This window comes from Polistes canadensis, unplaced genomic scaffold (assembly GCF_001313835.1).
Source record: "Polistes canadensis isolate GaletaPanama2010 unplaced genomic scaffold, ASM131383v1 scaffold_171, whole genome shotgun sequence".
Taxonomy (NCBI): domain Eukaryota; kingdom Metazoa; phylum Arthropoda; class Insecta; order Hymenoptera; family Vespidae; genus Polistes; species Polistes canadensis.
Genome location: NW_014569718.1, coordinates 158,632 through 182,624, shown reverse-complemented (window position 1 = coordinate 182,624; position 23,993 = coordinate 158,632). Strand labels below are relative to the sequence as shown.

General features: G+C 34.9%; 1 protein-coding gene across 25 annotated transcripts in view; it reads left to right on the top strand.

Annotated features, from left to right (window-relative positions):
• The window catches only part of LOC106789214 (microtubule-actin cross-linking factor 1), a gene marked incomplete in the record, with an annotated part of 154,157 nt that overhangs the window by 97,878 nt on the left and 32,286 nt on the right, over positions 1-23,993 (top strand). For 13 of the 25 annotated variants that reach the window (XM_014753256.1, XM_014753250.1, XM_014753245.1 and 10 more), the window contains 11 exon segments: positions 261-540; positions 2,247-2,697; positions 3,132-3,389; positions 3,830-4,403; positions 4,509-4,532; positions 4,654-5,124; positions 5,222-6,427; positions 6,576-6,659; positions 8,115-8,336; positions 12,767-12,882; positions 13,179-22,959. In XM_014753256.1, the coding sequence (XP_014608742.1) occupies positions 261-540; positions 2,247-2,697; positions 3,132-3,389; positions 3,830-4,403; positions 4,509-4,532; positions 4,654-5,124; positions 5,222-6,427; positions 6,576-6,659; positions 8,115-8,336; positions 12,767-12,882; positions 13,179-22,959 (13,467 nt within the window). 25 annotated transcript variants of the gene reach the window in all.

Sequence of the window (23,993 nt, the reverse complement as noted above, 5' to 3'; positions counted from 1 at the left end):
AGAAAAATATGACAGTTGTTTGTTAATTATTAATTATTTATTAAATGTTGACGAAGCATTATTATTTAATATATCTCATCGTATGAAAAATTAATTGCTTTTTGTTTTTCAATTAAATAAATCAATCTCTAACTTCCAGAGAATAAAATTTAATATGAATAATATTATTTAAAAGAAACCAAAAAAAAAAATAAAAAAAAAGAAAGAAAGAGAAAAAAAAGAAGTAAGGAATATAATTATTGTTGAATTTATTGTTACAGATATCAGATATTGTAGCAGGTCAAGAACCAAACGTGACAGCACGAGAGGCATTGTTAAGATGGGCTAGAAGATCAACAGCACGTTATCCTAATGTCCGTGTGACAGATTTTACTTGTTCCTGGAGAGATGGTTTAGCGTTTAGCGCACTTCTCCATAGAAACCGTCCAGACTTAATCGATTGGAGAGGTGCTCGTGCAAGTCAAACGAGAGAACGGCTAGAACGGGTCTTCCACATCGCTGAGCGCGAGTATGGCGTTACGAGGCTTCTCGATCCAGAAGGTGTATATATAATCCTTATTTTCTATCTAAATCCTTTATTTTTATTTTCTACATTTTTTATTTTAATCCAACTATAGTGAAATTTATCGTAGGAACCCCTTGGATAACTTAATTGGATAAATCAATCACCTGGAAAATGAAAGAATATATCCTGGGTTCTAGTTCATCAATTAGTTCAATTGTACAATCTTCTAGTCTTATAAATTAGGGGTTAGTTTGGAGTAAAAGTTTGTTTCCTGACACACTCAACAATTGTGTAGTCAGTTTGAGCCTGGGTTTGAGTTTATCAGTCAGTCCAGTTGATCAATTTTTTCATAAATCCTATAATTTGAGGGCTTATCTGAGATGGAAGTTTGTTTCATGACACATTCGACAATCTTGCAGCAACACGAACAATAGGCTGATTGAATTTGAGTGTTCAGCAGGTTCAGAATGTTGTAAAAGTTCAAGAAAAGATGATAATTACAAGGATGCACTAAACAGTTGCTAGGAAAATCTATAACTTTAGATAATTTTCAAATTTTGTAGTGAACATTCGTTGTCAAATGTTGTTGCAAGAGGAGAATGTCAGATTTAGGGTCTCCCATACTTCTTGAAAGAATTGACCAATTGACCTGACACTAGGATAAAGCAAAAGATTACAGAACTTTCTTCAAGAATCCCATATCATGGTCAATCCTTTCTCAGAATGTTAATCTCGTGTTTGGTCGTTGACACGAAAGTGAAAGCACAATACTTTAATGGAATTTCCTTATTTGTTAACAAACGACAAACAAACTTGTCACCAACCGACTGATTCACCTCGACTCACACTTTCTCCATCTTTTTCTTGTTTTTGTTTTTTATTCAATAGGATTATCCTAAGGTGTAGAATTAAAAGAACTAAAATGAAAAGAAACGATACAATTAATTCTTCTTCTTATTTGTATCATTCTTGTTGTGCAAGGTGCACACACGTAGACCCAATAACCGAGCACAAATCCGGCCAGAATAGTCGCCTTTCTTTTTGTTCACGGTACACGCCATCGTTTCCGGTTGAAGTCGAGTACCGTGACCGATCGCAGCACTGACTTCTCCTATAAATAATTATACTTCCTTTTCGTCCCTACTCTTATAAGTATTTTCTATGTGTAAAAAACTAACGTTAGTTCTTATTGACTCACGTACTTAGATGATAGTGTCATTCATTGTTCACTAATAGAAACTATTTCTATAGGATTTATTTGTATAGTATTGATGTGATCATTTCAATCAGATTGAATTAAAATTTAATGAATTGTTAAACGCGATTGATAATTAATTAATAAATTATTAATGCGTGTAATGTTAATTAACAGGGTTGAAAATCACGGTGAGAAAGACTTTTGATTGTTTGATTTGAAAGTAAAATTATCAATTAATTGTAATTATAAATATATTTCTGATCAATTAGATCAGTTTCTGTTGTAAGTGGATTGTTACTCTGGAATAAGTTCACAGGTTAGAATAGTTAAAATTCCTAAAATCCGATTGGATCTCAGACCACAAATTCAATTTATTCATGAATCCTAAATTATTTGGATCCCAATTGTAGATAAATATTTTCAAAAGTCAGTCCTTTGATCAAATATAGTCTGCTGACATGTTGGTTGGTTTATGCAAATTTTATAGGGATAGGATTAACAATAATTATTGGAATGATGATACTAATTAAATTTTGTTTTCAGATGTTGATACACCAGAACCGGACGAGAAGTCTTTGATAACGTACATCTCATCGCTCTACGACGTGTTCCCCGAGCCACCCCCAATTCATCCCTTGTACGATACAGAAGCCCAAAGACGTTCAGCAGAGTATCGTTATCTCGCAAGCTCTCTACACCTTTGGATTCGGGAAAAGATGACATTGGTACAGGACAGATCATTCCCACCAACTTTGATAGAAATGAAAAAACTTGCTGCCGATAGTTCAAAATTCAAGAACGAGGAAGTACCACCAAGATACAGGGACAAACAAAGATTGTCATACATATTTCAAGATTTGCAGAAATATTTTGAAGCTGTTGGCGAGGTCGACATGGAACCAGAATTGCATATCGATGTTATAGAAAAGAATTGGAACAAATTGATTATGTTACAACAGGAAAGGGAACAAACTATCATAGATGAAATCAAACGGTTAGGATTTATCTTTCAACAATTCTGTTAATTAATCTATATTCTTTTTTTTCTTTGTTCTATACGAATATTTTGTAATTTCCCTACATTTTAGGATATTTAGTTTAAACGATATTTAAATTTCATTTAGAAACAAAAAAAATAGAAAAAGAAATATTTAATTTCGTTAAAGGTAATATTTAAAACACGATTAGAAATAATTATCCCATTTGAATATAATTATACCGATTAGAAAGTACTTCGTAGAATAGATTCGAGTTCTATTTGGTATGCATTCTCATGTTTGCAACGATCTAAGAAAGGATAATCTTACAATGAAGTCACGAAATGCATCGAGTCACGCAAGATGCTTTCATGAAGATATATATTTTATATACATGCACACGTACACTTTTATATATGTATGTATTTTCACTTGATGTTTGGGTTTTTAGACTCGAACGGCTTCAACGACTTGCTGAGAAAGTTCACCGAGAGATGAAGTCTACCGATAATCGTTTGGAAGAATTAGAAAGACGCGTGGAAGACGAGGCTAGACGTTTAGATCGTCTTCATCCGTTAGAAGCTAAACATGCGGTGGACCTGCTGGAACAGGACATTCGCAATACCGAAACTCAAATACAAAATATTTTTACCGATGTACACACACTCACCGAAGGCAGATACAGTCAAGCTGCTGAACTTCACAAAAGGTTATTGCCTTTCTAGTTCCTTTAGTTTCTGAATATTTTTATGATTCTCTTGTAAAATATAAACTTTAGAAGGTATCTTAAATATCCAACAACAACAAAATTACATATTTAATATTATTTATTATATTTACTGAAGAATGGACACAGTCCAATTGTTAGATTTCAAAAAAGGGGTTACGTAAACTTATGATTTATTATTTGTAGGATTTTTCTATAGATTTCATTTTTTGAATATAAATTCTACAAACTGTAGGGACTCTAAAGATTATTAATTTATTCATTTAAAATGATTATTAAAGTAAAATAAATGTCAGGATTATTATGTTAGAGTATTATGTTCGGTTTAAATGATTATTGGTATAAAATAATCCATCGAATGAATAAGAAATATGAATTGAGATGTTTCATTGGTTTTTAAAATATTGTTTGTTAACAAACAGGGTGCAGAAATTACATCAACGTTGGGTAGCATTGCGTTCGCTTTTGCACAAACGTCTGGTACAACCACTTTCCGCAGTTTCTTTCCCTGTAGAAGAACGAGTAGTAACGAAACATCGAACGACAGTTCACGAAACGAGATTGGTCGATACCAATCCGCATTTCCGTTCATTACACGACTGCATCGATTGGTGCAAGGCAAAGATTAAACAAATCCAAGAGGCTGATTACGGTTCGGATTTGCAAAGCGTACAAAACGAATTCGACGTTCATCAGAAGGAACATAAAAATATCGAACAGTTCCATACGAAAGTGGACAAATGTGTTCAAGGGAAAAATAATTTCCATGGCGAGGAATTGACATTGTACAGTCAACACCTGAGTACATTGCAAAAACTTTATTCCGAACTTTTGGCATTGTCGAACAAGCGACTATCAGATTTGGATACTTTGCAAGATTTCATACAATCCGCCACTGGAGAACTTGTTTGGCTGAATGGTAAAGAAGAAACTGAAGTTACCCGAGATTGGGCTGATAGGAACTTGAACGTTCAAAGCATCGAACAGTATTACGAGGTGGGTCAAATATATATCTATTTGCATTTGTTAATATTATTTAATATAACTCAAAAAATAATAAATGGTGTATACCTCATATAAATTTGATCTGTTTTTTACAAGCGTACGTATGGGTCTGGTATTGAGGTAAATGTCTGAACACGCATAAATATTCTCGATGAATTTTATTTCTAAATTTATTCACATCATCATTTTTATATTTTCTTTTAAAACGGGAATGAATTTGTGTTGTTGTTTCTAAATATAGTCTCTGATGAGCGATTTGGAGAAACGAGAGATCCAATTTTCCGCTGTACAAGATAGAGGAGAAGCATTGGTATTGCAACATCATCCAGCGGCAAAAACAATCGAGGCATACATGTCAGCTATGCAGAGTCAGTGGGCTTGGTTACTTCAATTGACTCTTTGTCTGGAAGTACATTTGAAACACGCTGCGCACAGTCAACAATTTTTCAAAGACATTCATCAAGCTGAATTATGGATATCGAAGATAGACGAGACACTTAACACGGTTTATTCGGAATCTGATTTTTCATTGGACGAGGGTGAACGATTGTTGAAGGGTATGCAAGAACTTAGAGAAGAACTCAACAATTATGGGGAACGTGTACAAAAATTAGTCGAACAGGCTAAAGATATTGTACCAATGAAACAAAGAAAACGACCGGTAACCAGACCGTTACAAGTTACATGCGTTTGCAGTTACAAACAAGTTAATGTAAGTATATGGTTGTCTCATGGAGTTAGTAGAAAAGAGATCTCCCAGTATTTTAATAAATTCATTTTTCTTTTTGTTGTTTAATTATTTTTCAAAGATGTCAATCGAAAGAGGAGAACAATGTACACTTTATGACAACTCTGGTAGAGTTAAATGGCGTGTTAAGAACGCACAGGGTGTCGAATCACCTGTACCAAGCGTTTGTTTCGCATTACATCCACCTGATAAAGATGCATTGGATGCTGCCGAACGATCAAGACGACAATACGATAGAAGCGTGTCCTTGTGGCAACGCAAACAACTCCGATTAAGACAGAACATGATATTTGCGACAATCAAAGTAGTCAAGGGTTGGGATTTACCACAGTTCTTAGCTATGGGACAAGATCAACGTACTGCTATAAGAAAAGCATTGAACGAGGATGCTGAAAAATTACTCAGCGAGGGTGATCCAACCGATCCCCAATTGAGAAAATTAAAACGGGAGATGGCCGACGTTAATAAATTGTTCGACGATTTTGAGAAACGCGCTAAAGCCGAGGAGGAGTCGAAAAATGCTGGTAGAATATTCAACGAACAGGTATCCTCGCTTCAGCAAGCATTAGACGAAGCCGAACGAATAATAAATGCGCGTATTGCTGCACCATTGCCGAGAGATTTGGACAGTCTCGAACATTTGGTATTGGAGCACAAAGATTACGAACAAAATTTGCAACAATTGGCACCGGAAGTTGATCAGGTGCAACAAACATTCCGTGGTATTACTTTGAAGACACCAGCTATGAGAAATAAATTGGACAGCGTAATGACCAAGTGGAACCATCTTTGGAATCTTAGCAATCTTTACATCGAACGTTTGAAATGCGTGGAAATCGTATTGTCCAGTCTCGAAGAAAATACAACAGCCATTTCCGAATTCGAAATAAAGTTAGCATCTTTTGGCGAATTACCCTCGGACGTTAAAGGTTTACAAAATGTTCTCGAAGATTTGATGATACTTCAAAACGCAATAGCCCAACAACAGTCGTCCGTTGATCAATTGAATGATGATGCTCATAACGCGAGACGTCTCGTTGAAAAATCAAGACACAATCATCACGGACCACACGGTGATATGGACAGATTGGATTCCGAGGTCAACAGATTAAATTCTAGGTGGACTAACGTTTGTGGTCAATTAGTTGACCGATTACGTAGTGCGGAAGCGGCTTATAGTCTCGCACAACAATATCATAATTCCTATCAAAATGAAGTTGACTTCATCGACGAATGTTATAACAAACTCGAATTGGAAAATGCTAAGGTAGACACTTTGTCGAATAATTTTTCTATAAACGTGATCATTGACGTTAATATTCAATCATTTCATTGATAATTAATGATAATAATTGTCTCTATCTCTCTCTCTCTCTCTCTCTCTCTCTCTCTTATCGTTCATAATTTTCGTGCAGAATTTGTTAAACAAAGTCGTGGATCGTGCACCAGCTATCGAAGCAGTCAATGTTACCGGTGGAAGATTCATACGCGAAGGAAAGGTAAGATGAGGTTCATAAACTTGCAAAAAAGAAAGTATTGAAGTATTTCTTCTTTTTTTTTTTTTGTTTTTTTTTTTTTGTATATCAATAATTAGCTTTAGCAAATGGTGTGAATGCAAAGTATGAATGAGATTTCGTAGGATCTTTAACGCACGAACACATTTACGTTACACATACGCAAACACATAATTAATGATTTTACAGCATCCTGAAAATATTTTTATATATATATATATTAATAATATATACCATATAATATGTATTTTTAATTATTACATGTCAAATTATTACGACAATGTAAACGAATCTTTCAGCAATTAGAAGGAAATAAGCCGGGACCACAACAGTTTTATATAAAAACGAATATATTATTTATAATATCTCATTAGAGATTCTTTGTCGAATATTTTTTTCTTTTTATTTTGTTTCAATTGATTATATATAATTAGCTGTTACTAAAACAATTGCTGCTTTTACTATGTACTCTATCTCTCTCTCTCTCTTTTTCTTTTTCTTTCTCTTTCTCAATCATTCTCGAGAAAGAAAAATTTAAAACGTAAAAATTTGTCTAATTTATTCCGCGCGCGCGGGGGCCTAAGTAATAATAAATTATTTATTGTTAGTATAATTAAAAAAGTTAAAAATAAAAAACTTATAAATTACTAATAATAATTCGATGAGAATAATTTAATCATTGAAGCAAATTATTATCACTTAGCTCCCTATTATCTAATCACAAACATAATATACAAGAAATCTAGATAATAGAGTTGAGTAAGCAGCTTATTCTGATCGATTTGGCTTTCGCATAAATTTTTAATTATAATTATTGTAGAGCTACACGAGAGAAAAAGCTTGCGGGTTTTAATTCGCTACAAAAATATGACGTTACATTCAATTTATTTATTACGAATGACCCAGTGTGGTATAAAATGAAAGTATCGATTAACCGTATAAAGAAAAAATAAAACCTTGAATTATTTTAATATCGAAAAAGATCATTTAGAGATAAATAATTATAACATAGTGTTAAAGAAAAAAAAAATAGTTCAACCAACAAGTAATCATTAATTTTTTAACACTCTCAACAAAAAATAAAATATAAATATCAAAATAAAATCAGGATTGTCTTGGCAAACGCTAATAATTAACTTTAAACGTTAACAACAAATAGCTTGAATGCACAAAATCACATTGGGTCGTCGTCGGTTTTAAATAATAATCAAAAAAAAAAAAAAAAAACCGAATAAAAAAAAAAAAAAAAAAAAAAAAAATAAAAAAAAAAAAACCATATGAAATAAAATAAAAAAAAAGGAAAGAAGCGAATAGCAAGTATTATTTAAAATAAAAGAATAAAAAAAATACGTTTCTTTACCTTCGCTTTTGGCTAACGGTAGTGGATCAAAAAAATGATCTAATTCACTAACCGTAACGGACTAACCGAAACCCCCATAGATCTATGGACAAAGGCTCAGAGCATTCAAAGAACAACTGGAAGAAGTTTGTCCATCGTTGGACGCATCCGTTAAAAGACCACGTAGGGAACCGGTAACTACGGTGGATGGAGTCGCACGTGACCTTGACACACTAAATAGAAAATATACAACCCTGTTGAATCTACTACAAGAACGAGTTAGGCAGTTGGCCTTGCTTTATCCTGATGATATTTCATTGCAGGTGAGTTATTTTTTGTTTTTGTTATCTTATGATCTAATCAATGACAAGAAAAAAAAAGAATACATACAGGAATACTGTAATTTGTAATATTCAGGGTGAGCCACACACAAATTCGTAAGTTTATAATGTTATTGAGATATTTTACTTTGAAACAATGCATAATGGATTGTGTTTATATCTCCATTTTGTAAAATTTATTACGGAAAAATATTAATATTTAAAAAAATTGCAGAGGATGTTAATTAAAAAACCTTATGGTAAAATTGAATCGTTACCCATGTTATATTAATTTGCTATACATAACAAATTCTTTTTTTTAAATTTTTATACATCCATTAACAATCCAATCAATCAAATATATAGTTATTATAATAGTATATTATTTTTACACACAATTCTATTTTATATTATATTATATTATAGTACAGAAAAATTGTTTATATGGTAAATGAATAAAATTCAATAAATTAATAGTTCAGGGAGGGGTATTTGGTTTAAAAAATAGTCAAGACAATTCGTTTTTACCGCGTTCCATATTGGATCGATAAATGCGCGAGGACGTATACAGTTAACGTAAGTTTCCAGTGCTTGTATTGGTTCTCCTGGTGGTATAGTAGCATAAGTGGGAGGAAAAGTGGTAGGGCGATAATGATTCGGTCTTTGCTCGGCTTGTCATTCCACCTGCCTACGTCTTTCTGAACAGGAAAACTTATCCAACGTTTCTCAGTTATCGTTCATACAGTATTCTTTCTTGTCGTCTGTCTGTCTGTCTCTGTTACTTATTTTACATACATACATACATACACACGCATTAACGGAAATATTATTATAATTTAAAAAAATTGATTTCGTATCACCCAACACGAACAAAAAAAAATATTTTACATCGATCTCGTGTTTCTTTACGTTCCGGATTTGTTGGTTTCCTCCCACGAAAGGAAGATAATACTTTTGAGTTTTTTTATTATTTCTTGGTTCGTTGCTGTTTATTGGACCTTTTTCTACAATTTATTTGTTTGTTTTTTTTTTTATTTGTCGACAAGTCAACGCGAATTATGACATAGGTGTTGTTGGCACGCGTCAATTGTGAACAACAGGACGATGACGGGCGTTAAAATTATTCGAAAGGTGCAAGTTTGTTATATTTATATTTATAAATAATAGTAATACTTTTTTCTTTTTTTTTTTGTTGTTGCTGTTGTTGTTGTTGTTGTTGTTGGTTGTATCTATGGTGGATTTTTTTAATCGTTCGTTTGAATTGATTGGTGGTAAAACATTCGTACCGAATGTTGTTGGATTTTTCATTGTTTTTCGGTTTAGTGATATTATTTTCTATACTTTGTGATCCGAATTTATTTTGATTACTCGTAATTCTGAGGGTTTTGATTTATTACTTGGTGTTTTAATAAACAATGATTACAACATTTCTAATTAAGTTTCTTCAGATACGTACATTGATTACAATTCTGATTAGATATCAACCATTCGGTACTGGACATTCGTTTTATCGTGAAATTAATCCTACGTTTGAATTGTTTTTCAAATTTATATCGGTGATAAAAAAAGAAAAAAAGAAAAAGAACAAAAAATATGACTGACAGATCGTTGAGAAGAGAGATAGGGTTCAGTAACATTTTGTTACCATGAATCATCATCGTACTTAAGTATAGTATCATAAAAATAACTTTGGAAAGGGATGAGTTTTTCTTAAAAGATGTGTTAGACATTTTTGTCCACCGACAATAAGAATTTTCTTTAAATTACACTTTGCAAATTTATTAGACAAAAAAGTAATTGTGTCGGAATGAAAATAAAATCACGTTGTCGAAATTGGTAACATTAATTTACAATCAGTAATATATAATTAAAACATAATTAAAAAAATATATCAAACCACAAACATAAATGAATCATATAAGTCTACGATCGTATAAACGTAATAAAAAATATATTAAAAAAAAAGAAAATGGTTGATAATATTAAATATTTTGTGATCGTATAAAATATATTACTTTAAAATATGATTGAGAAAATTTATCAAACGAATGAACATGAATGAATCACATAAACGTCTACGATCGTATATAAACGTAGTAAAAAAATATATATATATATTTAAAAAAAGAAAAAATACTTGATAATGTGTGGTATTTAAAAATGGCGCTTAAAATGTATTAGTCTGTATAGTAAAAAGGAAGTGTGTTAAAGTTTTTGGCACGAGTATAAACGAATTTCGGTTTAGTATCAGTATCCCGGGCGAGCTCGTGGCGTTAACGTGGCGTTGCGTGACGTTCACCAGCCGGAAATGAGTTCTTTTTCATTTTCATATATATTATTACGAATCCCGAAAAAAAGATATTTATCGTTTTGGTTTTTTTTTTTTGCTTTCTTTCTTTTTGTTTTTTTATTATAAGTAAATTTATATTAATCAATAACAATCAGCCCGATATATATCTATGAAATATATTCATTAACGTTCGTTGAGAATAATTATAAAGAAGAAGAAGGAGAAAAAAAAAAAGAAAAAGAAAAAGGAGGTCAAGAACAAAGTTTTCTATTCCTGAGTTTTGTTAATTATTTCGAGAAAACGTTTCGTACGAATAGTTTATCGTTCTCTTTTTAAATAAATTCTAACACAGTGTCTCTTAAAAAATTTCAATCCAATTATATAGATTTTATTATTTTTCATTATTTATATTTTCATTCTATTATTTTTATTATTATAATATATATATATTATGCAAGTGACTATTAAATTGATTCGCAATCATGGTACTAACGGGAAGAAAAATTATTACAAAGGTAAATTAGTAACCAACAACAACAACAACAACAACAAAAACAACAACAACAACAATACAAATGAAAATTCGGTGATCGTAAATGGGGTAGTAGTAAAGGGGGTAGAAAAAGGGAATTAACTTTCTGTGTCAAAAGTTTTGAACACAGTTAGATCTCGATCTAGGAATAGATGTTTAAGAGTATATAGTCACACGCGATAAACAGAAATGTGTTTTGCAATCGTGCGATTTCTCTCTCGTCCCCCTTTCCCCTTTCCCCCTCTTTCTTGTTAGTTGTAGAAACCGGTCAATCTGACGTCATGCTTCTAGTTACGTAATTATTGTTGGAATTAGTGTTGCCGATACGTCGAGAAACAGAAAAATAAAAAACTGGAATATTTAATGAGATTAAAAAAAGCGTAATAATAATAATAATAATTTATTGCGTAGTTGAAGATAAGGAAAAAAAGAAAAAGAAGCATAATAAAATTACAAATTTACGAACGATGCCGTCATTTTCTTTTATTAGACGGTTAGACTCACGTCCCGTATACTTTTTTTTTTTTTCCCCCCTGGAAACAGAGAAAAGACCTCTCTCTCTCTCTCTCTCTCTCCTTCCTTCGTTTAGTTCTCTCATTTCTATTCTCAATTTAATTTCACTCCGGTATATTTAATGTATAGTTATGTCGAATAAAAGTATGGTTGGTTGGGGCTTGCATCAAGGTCGTTTGGGGCAGCCGATTTTCACTCCTCCCATTGGTGTTCCTTCTCATTTCCATCGTTCCAACAACAACCATTGTTCTCCTCGCGTATAACAAAAATAATAATAATAATAATAATAATTTAAATCGTTTCTCTTAAATAAATCAATTATTCGTTGTTCGTTCGTTTTAACCAACCAAAACTGGGCACATTTATTTTTCACTTCACTGTTTGTTTTTCCTTTCCTTTTTTTTCTGTTTTTTTTTTCTCTCTCGGGGGGAAGGTTTCAAGTTTATAACCTGTTGAGTTTATTATTGTCACTGGTTAGAAAACGGGGGGCGTGAGGGGTGGTTTTTTTTTTTGTTTAAATTCCCACGAATAAAATTCCGTATATACTTTTTTCGGCGATTTCGATTAATATAGAAACCATATGTGTTGTTTCGTGACTTTTTTCTTTTTTACTTAAAAGAACAAAAGTATTTGGAATGTATTGTATATTATTATTATTATTATTATAACGAGTTTTGTGTTTCTCGAGGGAATAAACGTTAAAAGTAATATTAAACGTATGCAGCCCAGCTACAACGGAAGCTGAACGTGCTCTAAAAATATTGTACCGTTCAACGTTTTTAGGATCCACCAACCAGCAACCCGCGAAAATTGACAACTTCTCACTCAATCCTCTCCCCCTTTACCCTCACCCTCCCCTTACCACCATCACCACCACCACCGCGAACCATTACCAACACATTTCTTGTATCTCAACTAACACCGACAATCTGACTTTTAACAATTTCAAACAATCGAGTAAATCGTCCCATTTTATTTCGTTTTAATATAATTTGAATTTAACACAAGATTTTTATACTTTAAATTGCACGATTGTATTGCGCGTACATAATACTTAAATTAACGAATTGACATTGAAAATTGAAATTTGTGTTGCAGCGTGCTCTGCAAGAGCAACGACCCCTGCGCACGTTCAGAACGGAATTTAACATCTACGAGAGTACTACCAGCGAGGAACGTTATTCCTCGACTACCACGCATTACACTCAATCTCAGTGAGTACAATTTTAACACAAAAGTAATATCATAAATATATTATGTACCCATAATAATGAATTAAAAAAATAATGACTTTTATCAATTATTTCACAGCACATTTTAGTTTTAAACTAAATGAATTCAATATAATTTTCAGAATATTATCAAAAATGAACCATCAGAGACAGTGTTCATTATTTCAATATTATATAGAATTCATTTAACGTTCAAATGTAATCCTTCAAATAACTTAAAACCACTATCATAATTATTGGCATATATTTAAAAAATAATATTGGTATTCATTGAACAGATTTATCTCGGAAAGACACGAATCTACGGAGACAACCAGCGTTAGTAGCGATTCAGTTCGTCGTAGTACGAGTCGTGAATCTTCACCGTTGAAACGTGCTAGAACAGAGGGTCAACAAGATGTCGGTTATTCGTCACGTGTCAGTGGTGTTGCGACAGAAACATCAACGACAACGACAGATGAAATACGAAAGAATAATAGCAAGAACAACATCAACAACATTAACAACAGCAGCGGTAGCAGTAGCAGCAACATCAGTAACAGCAGCATGCAATTTAGCGAAATTAGGAATCTTAAGAGGATACACAGGGCTGAGGAGGGTATCAGTACGGACAACGTGATAGATGCTAGGGGTATAGTTAATCCAAGTACCGGGAAGGTACTTACAGTTGGCGAAGCTATAAAACTTAGGATTCTTGATGTTAGAAATGGTAGAATAATAACTTCGATTGATACGAAGACGAGCGTTACTATCGAGGAAGCTGCGCGAATGAATTTGATAGATGGAAATCTGGCCAATCGCTTGTTGGGACCTTATGGGTTTACCGAGGACGGTCGACACATCTCATTGCTCGAGGCTATTCAACAGGAGCTATTTGATGCCGAGAGAGGGGATGATAGAGTTAAGGTAACGACGACGACGACAACGACGGGTGGTGTTAGCGTTGCCGATGCGATGAGCGAGGGTTTGTTGGATCCTATAACGGGTCAGGTTGTTACGGGAAACGGTCAAAGGATCTCCATTGAGGAGGCATACTCTAAAGGTTATTTAACTAAATTAGATGTCACGGTTAAAGTTAAAAAGAACGCGATTTCACTTGCCGACGCGATATCCCAAGGTATTATTGATGATAGGTCGGGTCGTATTCTTGATAGAATTACCGGGGAATATTATTTGTTGAACGAGGCTATAGAAAAAGGTGTCATTGATCCCGATGTTAAAGAAATTGTCGATGCACGTAACGATACCAAGTTGACGGTCGCCGAAGCTATAAAACAAGGTATATTGAATTCAAATCGTGGTAGGTATATGCACAATTTGTCAATGGAAAAGTTAACGTTGAAGGAGGCACGTAGAAGACAACTCATAATTAAACCTATGACGTTAAAAGATTGTTGCGATTTAGAGATAATCGATGAAACTGGTAGAATTGCCAGTCCGGCTCATAGGAAAAAGTTGACAGTTTTGGAAGCCATATCGAAAAATGTATTGGATTCGGAGAATCTTAAATCTATAACAGACACAAAAGCTGGAGAACCGATTACTTTGTCGGATGCTTTATCAAAAGGTGTTGTCAAACCGGAAGGTACATTCAAAGATACTTTGAAGGACGAGGAATTGAGTATACAAGAAGCAGTTGATAAAGGATTGGTCATGTCAATCTCACAGAAGACTATTTTTGATATCGATGGTTTTAAAGATCCAGTCTCGGGTGAATTCATCAGCTTAAACTCTGCTCTTTTGAAAGGTTTGATCAGTCCTAAATCAGGAGGTTCTTATATAGTCGATTTGAAGACTGGAAAGACAGTTCCCTTGAACGTAGCTGAAGAACAGGGTTTCGTCAGATCAACGGTGTCGGAGATGCTCAATTGTGGTATCGGAATTACGGAAGAGGGTCGTGAAATTAGCGTATTAGAAGCTGTTTTATTGGAATTGGTCGATCCCAAATCAGGTCAATTGTTGGATCCACGAACTAAACGAGTTGTTCCTTTGGAAGATGCAATTAAACGTGGATTAATCACCCCGGATGGTGCTGCGTTACTAACGAGTCTATTAAATATTGCTGTGACTACCCAAACAGTTACGAAAACTGTTAAAAGATACGTTACCGTGTTGGAAACGGGAGAGGTGGTCAATCGTGATTGCAAAATCACTTACGTTGAAGCTATCAAACGTGGATTGATCGATCAAACTCAACAAATCTTTACGGATCCTGATAGCGGAAAAATCATGAGCGTTCATCAAGCCATTGAAGAAGGTTTACTTGGGAAACGAATGGATGAAATATCCGGTGGTAAAGTACATTTACCATCGAAGCAAGTTACTTTTGAAACAACCTTGGTCACAAACGTTGGGAACGTTGACAGCTCTGACGAAAGAGAGGAATCCAAACCAATGGCTATTGGTACTACTACAACTATCATAACTAAAGAAATAGTACCACCTAGTGATAACAAATTACAACAAACTGCAACTAAACCATCAATGGTTTCAACGACTTTCATACCATCGTCGCCAGTAGTACAGTCAACTATCAAAAATGGTACGATATCTCCGATGAAAACTAGTCCACCATCTTCCCCAGACAAAATGGACAGATCTCGATCAAAGACGAAGAGTCCTACTGAACAAATACAAGAAGAGAAAGATAATTTGTTCGCAAAGATTAACAAAGATACGAATGAAACGAAAGTGGAGATTCAAAGTTCAGTGACAACAACTACTACAGTCAGGAATCACAAATCAGAAATCAGTTCGTTTATAGAAAGTGAACCTACTTCAACAGAGAAACGTGTGTTCGGGCTACCAACCGATGGTTGGACACTCTCGGACGCTATTGATCAGAAATTGTTTGATCCAGCAACCGGATTATTTATTATACCTGGTACCGATCGATTAGTATCTTTCGAGGAATGCATAAAATTACAAATCATTAATCCAAAGTCTGGATTGGTCGTTGATCCTATTAACGGAAGGAAAATATCTTTGATGAGAAGTTTGGAAAAAAATATTTTAGATTCTACGGGACACTACACTCATCCACAGAAAATTTCTATGAAAGAAGCAATAGAAAAACAATTGGTAATACTTCAATACAAATCACCCGATTCCGAAGCAGCAAATCAAAGACTATTGCAAATCACCAAAATTTCTGGCAAACCTGACAAAGTAGAATTAACAAACGTGGATGATCCAACAAAGGACACCGAAATCAAAGCAACGGACGAGTCATCAATCATGGATCCTGTACAAGTTTCACGTGGCGTGATTTATGATCCTGCAACTGCTTTAGTGATCTCAACCGATAACGGTACATCTGCTGATTTATTAAAAGCCGTTAACGACGGTACTTTGCAATCGAAAGACGTGACAGTTCGCGATCCCTCGACTGGTAAAAATATTCCAATGACAGAAGCGGTAGAACGTGGCATCTTGGATTCCAAAACTGGCGAATACAAAGTAGACGAGGGCAGAAAATTATCTTTGATCGATGCAACGAAATTTGGATTGGTGGCGGTCGTTGGTGCACCATTGGTAGCAGCAGCAGCTGCTGTTGAAGCTGTCAAGAAAACTATGATCAAAGATCCGAAAACTGGGGAAAAAATACCACGAGAAGTTGCCGTTGAACGTGGTCTAGTTCCACCGGAAGAAATTTCGACAAATGTTAAATCATCGCCAGGAATTACAGCTACGGAATCTTTGTTACAAGATTTAAGAACAGGTTCGGAAGTTATGGTGAAAAATGACACGATCCAAGATACGAAAACAAGAGAACAAATATCAAAAGAAATTGCTGTTGAACGTGGTCTACTTTCGCCGGAAAAAATTTCAACAAATATTGTATCATCACCAACAGTTGCTGCAACGGAATCGTTGCTACAAGATTTAAGAACAAGTTCAGACGTTACGATATCCAAAATTAAAACGAACGAAAGCATATCGTCGAGTGAAATTGAATCAACTAGACAAGAAAATGGTTTGGAAATCAAGGATACGGTTGTAACGAAACCATCAACACCTGAAGAAGACAACACTGATGCCACAACATCTGTGACAGCTAAAGCAAGAGCAAGAGTAACCACGGAACCAAAATACACAGTTACCATTGGCCAAGCAAAATCATTTTCCCAAAGTCCAGAAAGAGAAGCGAAACCGATAGTCCTTCAAAAAATGAAGAAGAGAATTGTTAAAGCCAGCGAAGCTATAGAAAGTGGTCTGATCGATGAAGAAACGGTCCAAGTTATTGAAACCGAAATCTCTGGGGATGGGGAAAAGAAAATGACATTGTCTGAAGCTATAGAAAGTAATAAAATCGATGCTGAAAGTGGTAAAATCGTGGATCCACAAAGAGGTGATATTATATCGATAAAGGAAGCCCTAGATCGTGGAATCTTAGATCCAGAAAATGCAGATTTACTTGTTCCTCTAGCTAAAAGTCTTTCAATTCCAGGATTATACAAACAAGGTCTGTTGGATCCTCAAGAAGGCAAAGTTGTTCATCCAGAAACTGGTGCTCATCTTACCCTAAACGAAGCCATTGTTTGTGGTATAGTCGATCCTTTGTCTAAAATAATTCAACCTAATGGACAATTGGATACTTTAGAAAATGCGATTACGAATGACGTGATCGATGCTGACAAATCGTTGGTCAAAGTCGAAGGTGGTAGCGTTAATTTAGTTAAAGCTGTAGAAACAAATGTATTCGAAAATCGTGAAACAAGTAAATCATCCGAATTGCCACCAGCTGGTATGACATTCCCAGTAGCTTTGAAACGTGGCTTGATCGATCCATCAAAGAATGAAATAAAACATCCGATCACTGGTGAAAATGTACCATTGAAAGATGCTATAGCAACTGATTTTATTATGACTTTGCCATACCCGGTTGCACCAGATAGCATCGAAGTAACTAAAGCACTAGAATCGGGTCTCATAGATGAAGAAAAAGGTGTGTTTGTTCATCCAACAACTGGTACATCTATACCAATCGTGGAAGCTGTTGAATCTGGTCTCCTAATTGTAAAAACACCAGCTAAAGACGAATGCGTCAGTACAATTACCGAAACAGTGACATCCTATCATACTATCACCACAAAAACTATTCAACTTTCTCCAGGATATGTTTTATTAAATGCTACACAAGTTCAGAACCTTGAAACTGGTGACACGCTTACGATCGAAGAAGCACGTGTTCGAGGAATCGTTAAGGATGAATCTGAGAAGAAAGAAGAATTCACAACTAAAGATATTAGGATTACCTTCAGTGATGCTGTTGAAAAGGGTTTGGTTGATATGAGTGCAGGAACTTATACCGATCCTAACACAGGTGCTGTTATGTCAATTTCTAAGGCAGTAGAAACTGGTATCCTTGATACTTCGGTTCAAAAAAGTGAACCAGATTCTTCTATACCAACTATGCAAAACAGTTTGACCATCGTAGAAGCTATTGAACAAATTTATGATGATAAAACAGAATCTTTCACTGATCCTGAATCGAAAAAATCCTACAATTTAACCGAAGCTATAGAAGCTGGTTTGATCGAACCAGATTCTGTTCTGTACGATGTAAAAACAGCAGAAACCGTAACCACGAAGGAAGCTATCGAGAAAGGTCTGCTCGATCCACAAACGGGAAAAATCAAACAGAAAGATGGAGGTAGTTCGATGAGTATTGCCGAAGCTGCTAAACTTGGACTCCTAGCAGTCGTAGCTGCTCCTGTTTTAGCTGGAAAAGCTGTAGTAGATGCAATTCAAACGAAACAAATTAAGAAACCTAGTCCACCTGTTGAATCTATTTCAACGGTAGAACCTAAATCAATTTCTGCAGTTACGATACCATCAAAAAAAATCGATAAAACATTTGAATCTGAACGTAAAAGATCACCCGACGAAATAGAAGGAGTATCACCAGTGAGTCAAGAATCCAAACTTTTATCAACACCGAAAACTAGTACGAAAGAAATTTTGCAAAAAGAAGAGAAAGAAGTTTGCGATTCGTTCATTGCTAATGAAAAATCATTAACAAAACCGATTGAAGAATCACAAACGCCAAAAACACTTGATACGGTTGAATTGGAAGACGTTGAACAGCACGAAGAAGAAGAAGAAGAAGAAGAAGATTCGGATGAAAAATCGGAAGAAAAATTATTGTTCGTCGTAACGAAGGATTTGTCACCGCGTGATTTAGCTGATCGAGGTGCATTTAATATGGAAAACGAAAGATTCGTCGATCCTTCAACAGGTAGTATCATTTCGTTCAACGAATTTGTTTTGGATCTACAAATTTTCGATCCTGACAACGTTTGGGTAAAAGATTTATCAAAGAAATCCGATAAATATGTCACTTTACGAGAAGCAATTGATAGGCCATTGGTAGATAGAAACGTAGGCTACATGGTAGACCCTAAAAGTGGTAAGAAAATACCATTTTTCGAAGCAGTCAAACTTGGATGGATCGAACAAAGACCAAGCAGTGTTGAGAAAGAACCTTTAACATTGAGTTTACAAGAAGCAGTAGAAGCAGGTGTTTGTGATCCCATAAACGCACAAATTCATGATCCCAAATCTGGAGAACCATTGAGTTTATCGGAAGCAGTTGAAGTTGGATTGATCGATGCTGAATCTTTGGCTGTTAGGAATCCAATAAGTGACGAAATCTTACCTCTATCCGAAGCATTAGAATCAGGTGTGATAGATCTGCACAGAGGAGTTGTCATAAATATTGAAACAAGAACAGAAATCGATATCAAGGTTGCTTTCTTAAAGGGTATGATAGTACCGCGAGCTAGAAAACCCATTTCTCTGGAAGCAGCAATAAACAGTGGCATATACGAACCCAACACAGGAAAAATACAAGATCCTTTGACCAAACAATTAGTGGATGTCGAGGAAAGCGTACGCAGAGGTATAATTGATGCTTTTATCACCGAATGTCAAGACACAAAAGCTGGTTCTTTCGTTTCTCTGGACGATGCACTAACTATAAATCTGTTAAACTCAAAAATGGGACGTTTGCAAGATACAAAAGCTGGCGAACTTCTTCCCTTGGACACTGCATTGAACCGAGGTTTGATCATAACTACACCATTCGTGCCTTCGTTAATAGATGTTATAGCACAAGAATATTACTCTCCTAAAACTGGTCTTGTTCTAAATCCTGTGAACGGTGCTGAGATGACAATAAAAGAAGCTTTAACTACCGGTTATATCGATGACAGAACAACTATGATAAAGGATGATAGACGTGACAAAGTTGTCTCGGTTAAGGAAGCAGCAGAAACATTATTATTAGATTTACAAAGTGGTTTGTTGAATTATCCTCATTCCATGACATTAGATATTGCATTTGAGAAAGGTTACTTATTGAACACAACTAAACCTTGGACATTACAAGAAGCTTTAGCTCATCAAACTTACGATCCTAAAACAGGTACGTTCACCATCGAAGGTGAAAGTTATTTGCTAGAAGAAGCCATTGCTAAAGGGATTATTAATCAGGATAGTCCATCAATCAAGGATCCACGAAACAACGATATTATTTCTCTTGGTGATGCTATCAAACGTGGCCTTATCAATCCGAAAAGTGGAACAGCTATCGATCCTTCAACAGGTATACCACTTTCTCTAACTGATGCATTGGATCGTGGCCTAGTTGTTCCAGCCAAACGAAAAATATCTTTACCAGAAGCCATATTCAAAGGATTTTACGATCCAAAAACTGGTCACTTCATTATCCCGGACACCCAAGAAAAATTACCAACCGATCGTGCCATCAAAAAAGGTGTCATCGATACGACCACTGCGATCGTTCGACACGACAGCGGTGATGTGATAACTTTCACCGAAGCTATAGAAAAACTTATAGTAGATCCGAAAACGGGAACTGTGGCTACCGAAAAAGGAAGACGTTTAGATTTCCACGAAGCTTTAGAACGTGGCCTTCTTTTGGAAACTCGTAGACCAATGAGTTTTAGTGAAGCAATCTCTAAAGGTATATTGGATGACAAAACCAATACATTTTTGGATCCCCAAAGTGGCACTTATTTGACCATACTCGAGGCCATTCAAAAACATCTAATCGATGCAGATTCCGTAACTGTCAAAGATGTCAGATCACCATTTGTTAAAACAATGCCATTGATGAAAGCAATTGAATTGGGATACGTTGATGGAAATACTGGACGCGTTAAAGATCTCAACAGAGGAAACGTTGAAATTTCTTTACGCGATGCTTACGAATCTGGATTGATAATAGACAACAAGGCAGCTGTTTCGTTGCAACGAGCTATCCATCAAGGATTATACGACGATAAAACTGGAAAAATTGTTGATCCTGGTACAGGCAGAGCTGTAACTCTTCACGAAGCTATGAGAAAGTGTATAATTGGACCTACCTTGCCTTGTTATTGGGATAAACGATCGGAAAGATTGTTGTCTTTAGCTGAAACTTGTCGTGCCGGGGTGATCGATAGACGTTCGGGAATGTTTAAAGAACCCGGTGCCAATTGTACAGTGACATTATCTCTCGCATTACAACATGGACTTATCGTCGATATTGAAAGCATGGGATTTGGATTATACGAAGCAATACTGATGGACATGTACGACACGTCATCCGGAAAATTCATACATCCTTTGAACAACAAAAAGCTTACATTGGCTGAAGCTATTCAAATCGAAATGATCGATCCGTTAATTTCGATAGTTAAGAATACAAATACCAACAAGTATATTTTATTAGCAGAAGCTATATCTGATAAAATCATAGACGATATTCGCGGCACGTATAATACCACGACAATGACAATTAATTTGGAAGATGCCAGGACAAAAGGTTTGATCGTAACATACAAAACTCCACTTTCTATAGAAGAAGCTGTTAAGTGTGGCTTGTACCGTGGTGACAGTGGTAAATTTGCTAAACCAATAGCCAACGAATTTTACGATTTGGTCCAAGCGTTGTCAGCCGAATTAATAGATCCAGATACAACAGCATTAAAGGATGCAACAACGGGACAAATAAAATCTCTGCAAGCTGGTATCGATGATGGAACGATCGATGTTCCCAGAGGAAGAGTACTCGACCCTAAATCAAAACGATCTTACAACATAGACGTTGCATTCGAACGTGGATTATTAGTGACAGTAGAAAAACCATTGACCCTTCAACCGCAAAGATCTTCGTTGGATGAACAGCAGAAGGTTTCACCTAAAGAAAGTGGTAACACACGAGAGTGTACAGTAGAAGAAGCAATCAAATATGAATTAATCGATCCAAACGTGTCTGTCGTACGAGACCCAAGAAACGGAAGGTTCGTAGTTCTGAAGAAAGCCCTTGACGAAAATATCATCAACCCTTCGGAAAAAGGTACGATCGAACCGCAAATTGGTAAATTACAAAGCAGGTGTATACGTTTCGGTGAAAACACAGTTTTCCTAATCCCACCTTTATCATTTGAAGAAACATTAGAAAAGGGACACCTATCCTTCGAAACAGGAAAAGTGACAGATCCGAATACCAATGAACAAATAACATTGAAAGAAGCCGTCACGCTTGGTATCATTGATCCTGACTCAGCTTTGATAAAAGATGCACAAAAGAAAAAATTAGTTAGATTACCTGAAGCATTTAGGAAAGGAATGATGGAACCAGAAAAGGGCAATGTTTTAGATACAGAAACATCCAAATTGTATACCCTTGCTAAGGCTGTAGATATAGGTTTAGTTATGACACCCAAACAAGGCTTTTCGTTCATCGAAGCCTTAGAATTTGGCCTGTACAATCCAACAACTGGTGGTTACCATGATCCATTTTTACTAACTTCGGTATTAGAAAGAAAACGCTTGACATTAGCAAGCGCAATAGAGGGGGGTTTGATAGATCCCTCAAGTACGGTTATCAAAGATCCTATTACCGGTAATATTGTAAGTTTGTTGGAAGCTGTAAATAGTGGGAAGGTAGATAGTCTGGCGGGAAGGTTTTTCGAAGATCCAGAGGGAAAGAGTATCGACTTCGTGAAGGCCATGGAACGTGGTTATATTCTCACCGCAGAAGCTAGGGTAAGTCAGATAGCTTTTGATCCTAATCCAATTATAAATAATCATATTTTTTTTTTCTATTTTTTTTTTTTTTTTAAATCCTAATCTTTTATATTAATATTGTAACAACCTAATACATAGCTTGTGCTAGAGGTTAAGGATTGTTGCACTTTTATGCTTATATCCCCAAAATTCCGGTTGCCATCATTTTCAATTTGATAATTTATATATATATACATACATACACACATGCACATTGACCGAATTCTTCATTATCGTGGTTGTCGATCTTATAGTATTCATCCCCTTCATTCTTCTCCCCCCTCCCCTTCGCATTATAAACATAATACTCGATGGCATGTAATTTCTTTTTTTCATACTACCCCTCAAGCATGGGTTTCATGAATTATATATAATATATTTATCACAGTTTCACATATAATCTAGTTATAAAATAAAATATTTTATATATATACGTAAATCACACACGATCCATTTTTGAAATGAAATTTGCATGGATACTCTCTCATATGAATCATTTATTTATTTAATTTCCCAAACATACGTATCCAAAATTCAATAATATATTTTTTATTTTTCATTTATACAAATAATGTTTTATGTTTTTGTTGTGCATACTTCGATGAAATAATGTTGTTTCGTTTTTTTTCCTTTTTTCTTTTTTTTTCCACAAACATCCTTGACACCCACGCATCATCGTGCTTTATTTTTAAATCACTTTTGTCGTGTAACACTTGGGGATAAATTTGTAATTAGGTGAACGATAAAAAAAGGGATATCGATCATTCTAATCATAAAAATATAATAAAAAATAATAGTGGACTAACAACAAACGTTTACTTCGAGGCTTCCAACAATGTCTTCCATCATTCATCGAACCTCGCGTGATCCGAGGATGCAATTCACAAACCAATGACATAATCTATATAATAATAATAATAATAATAATAATTTATCGAAATCGTTTTTTAATGTTTATAAAAACATATTAAATCTCCATTAATACCCCCAAATCATCATCTTGTCGCAACAGC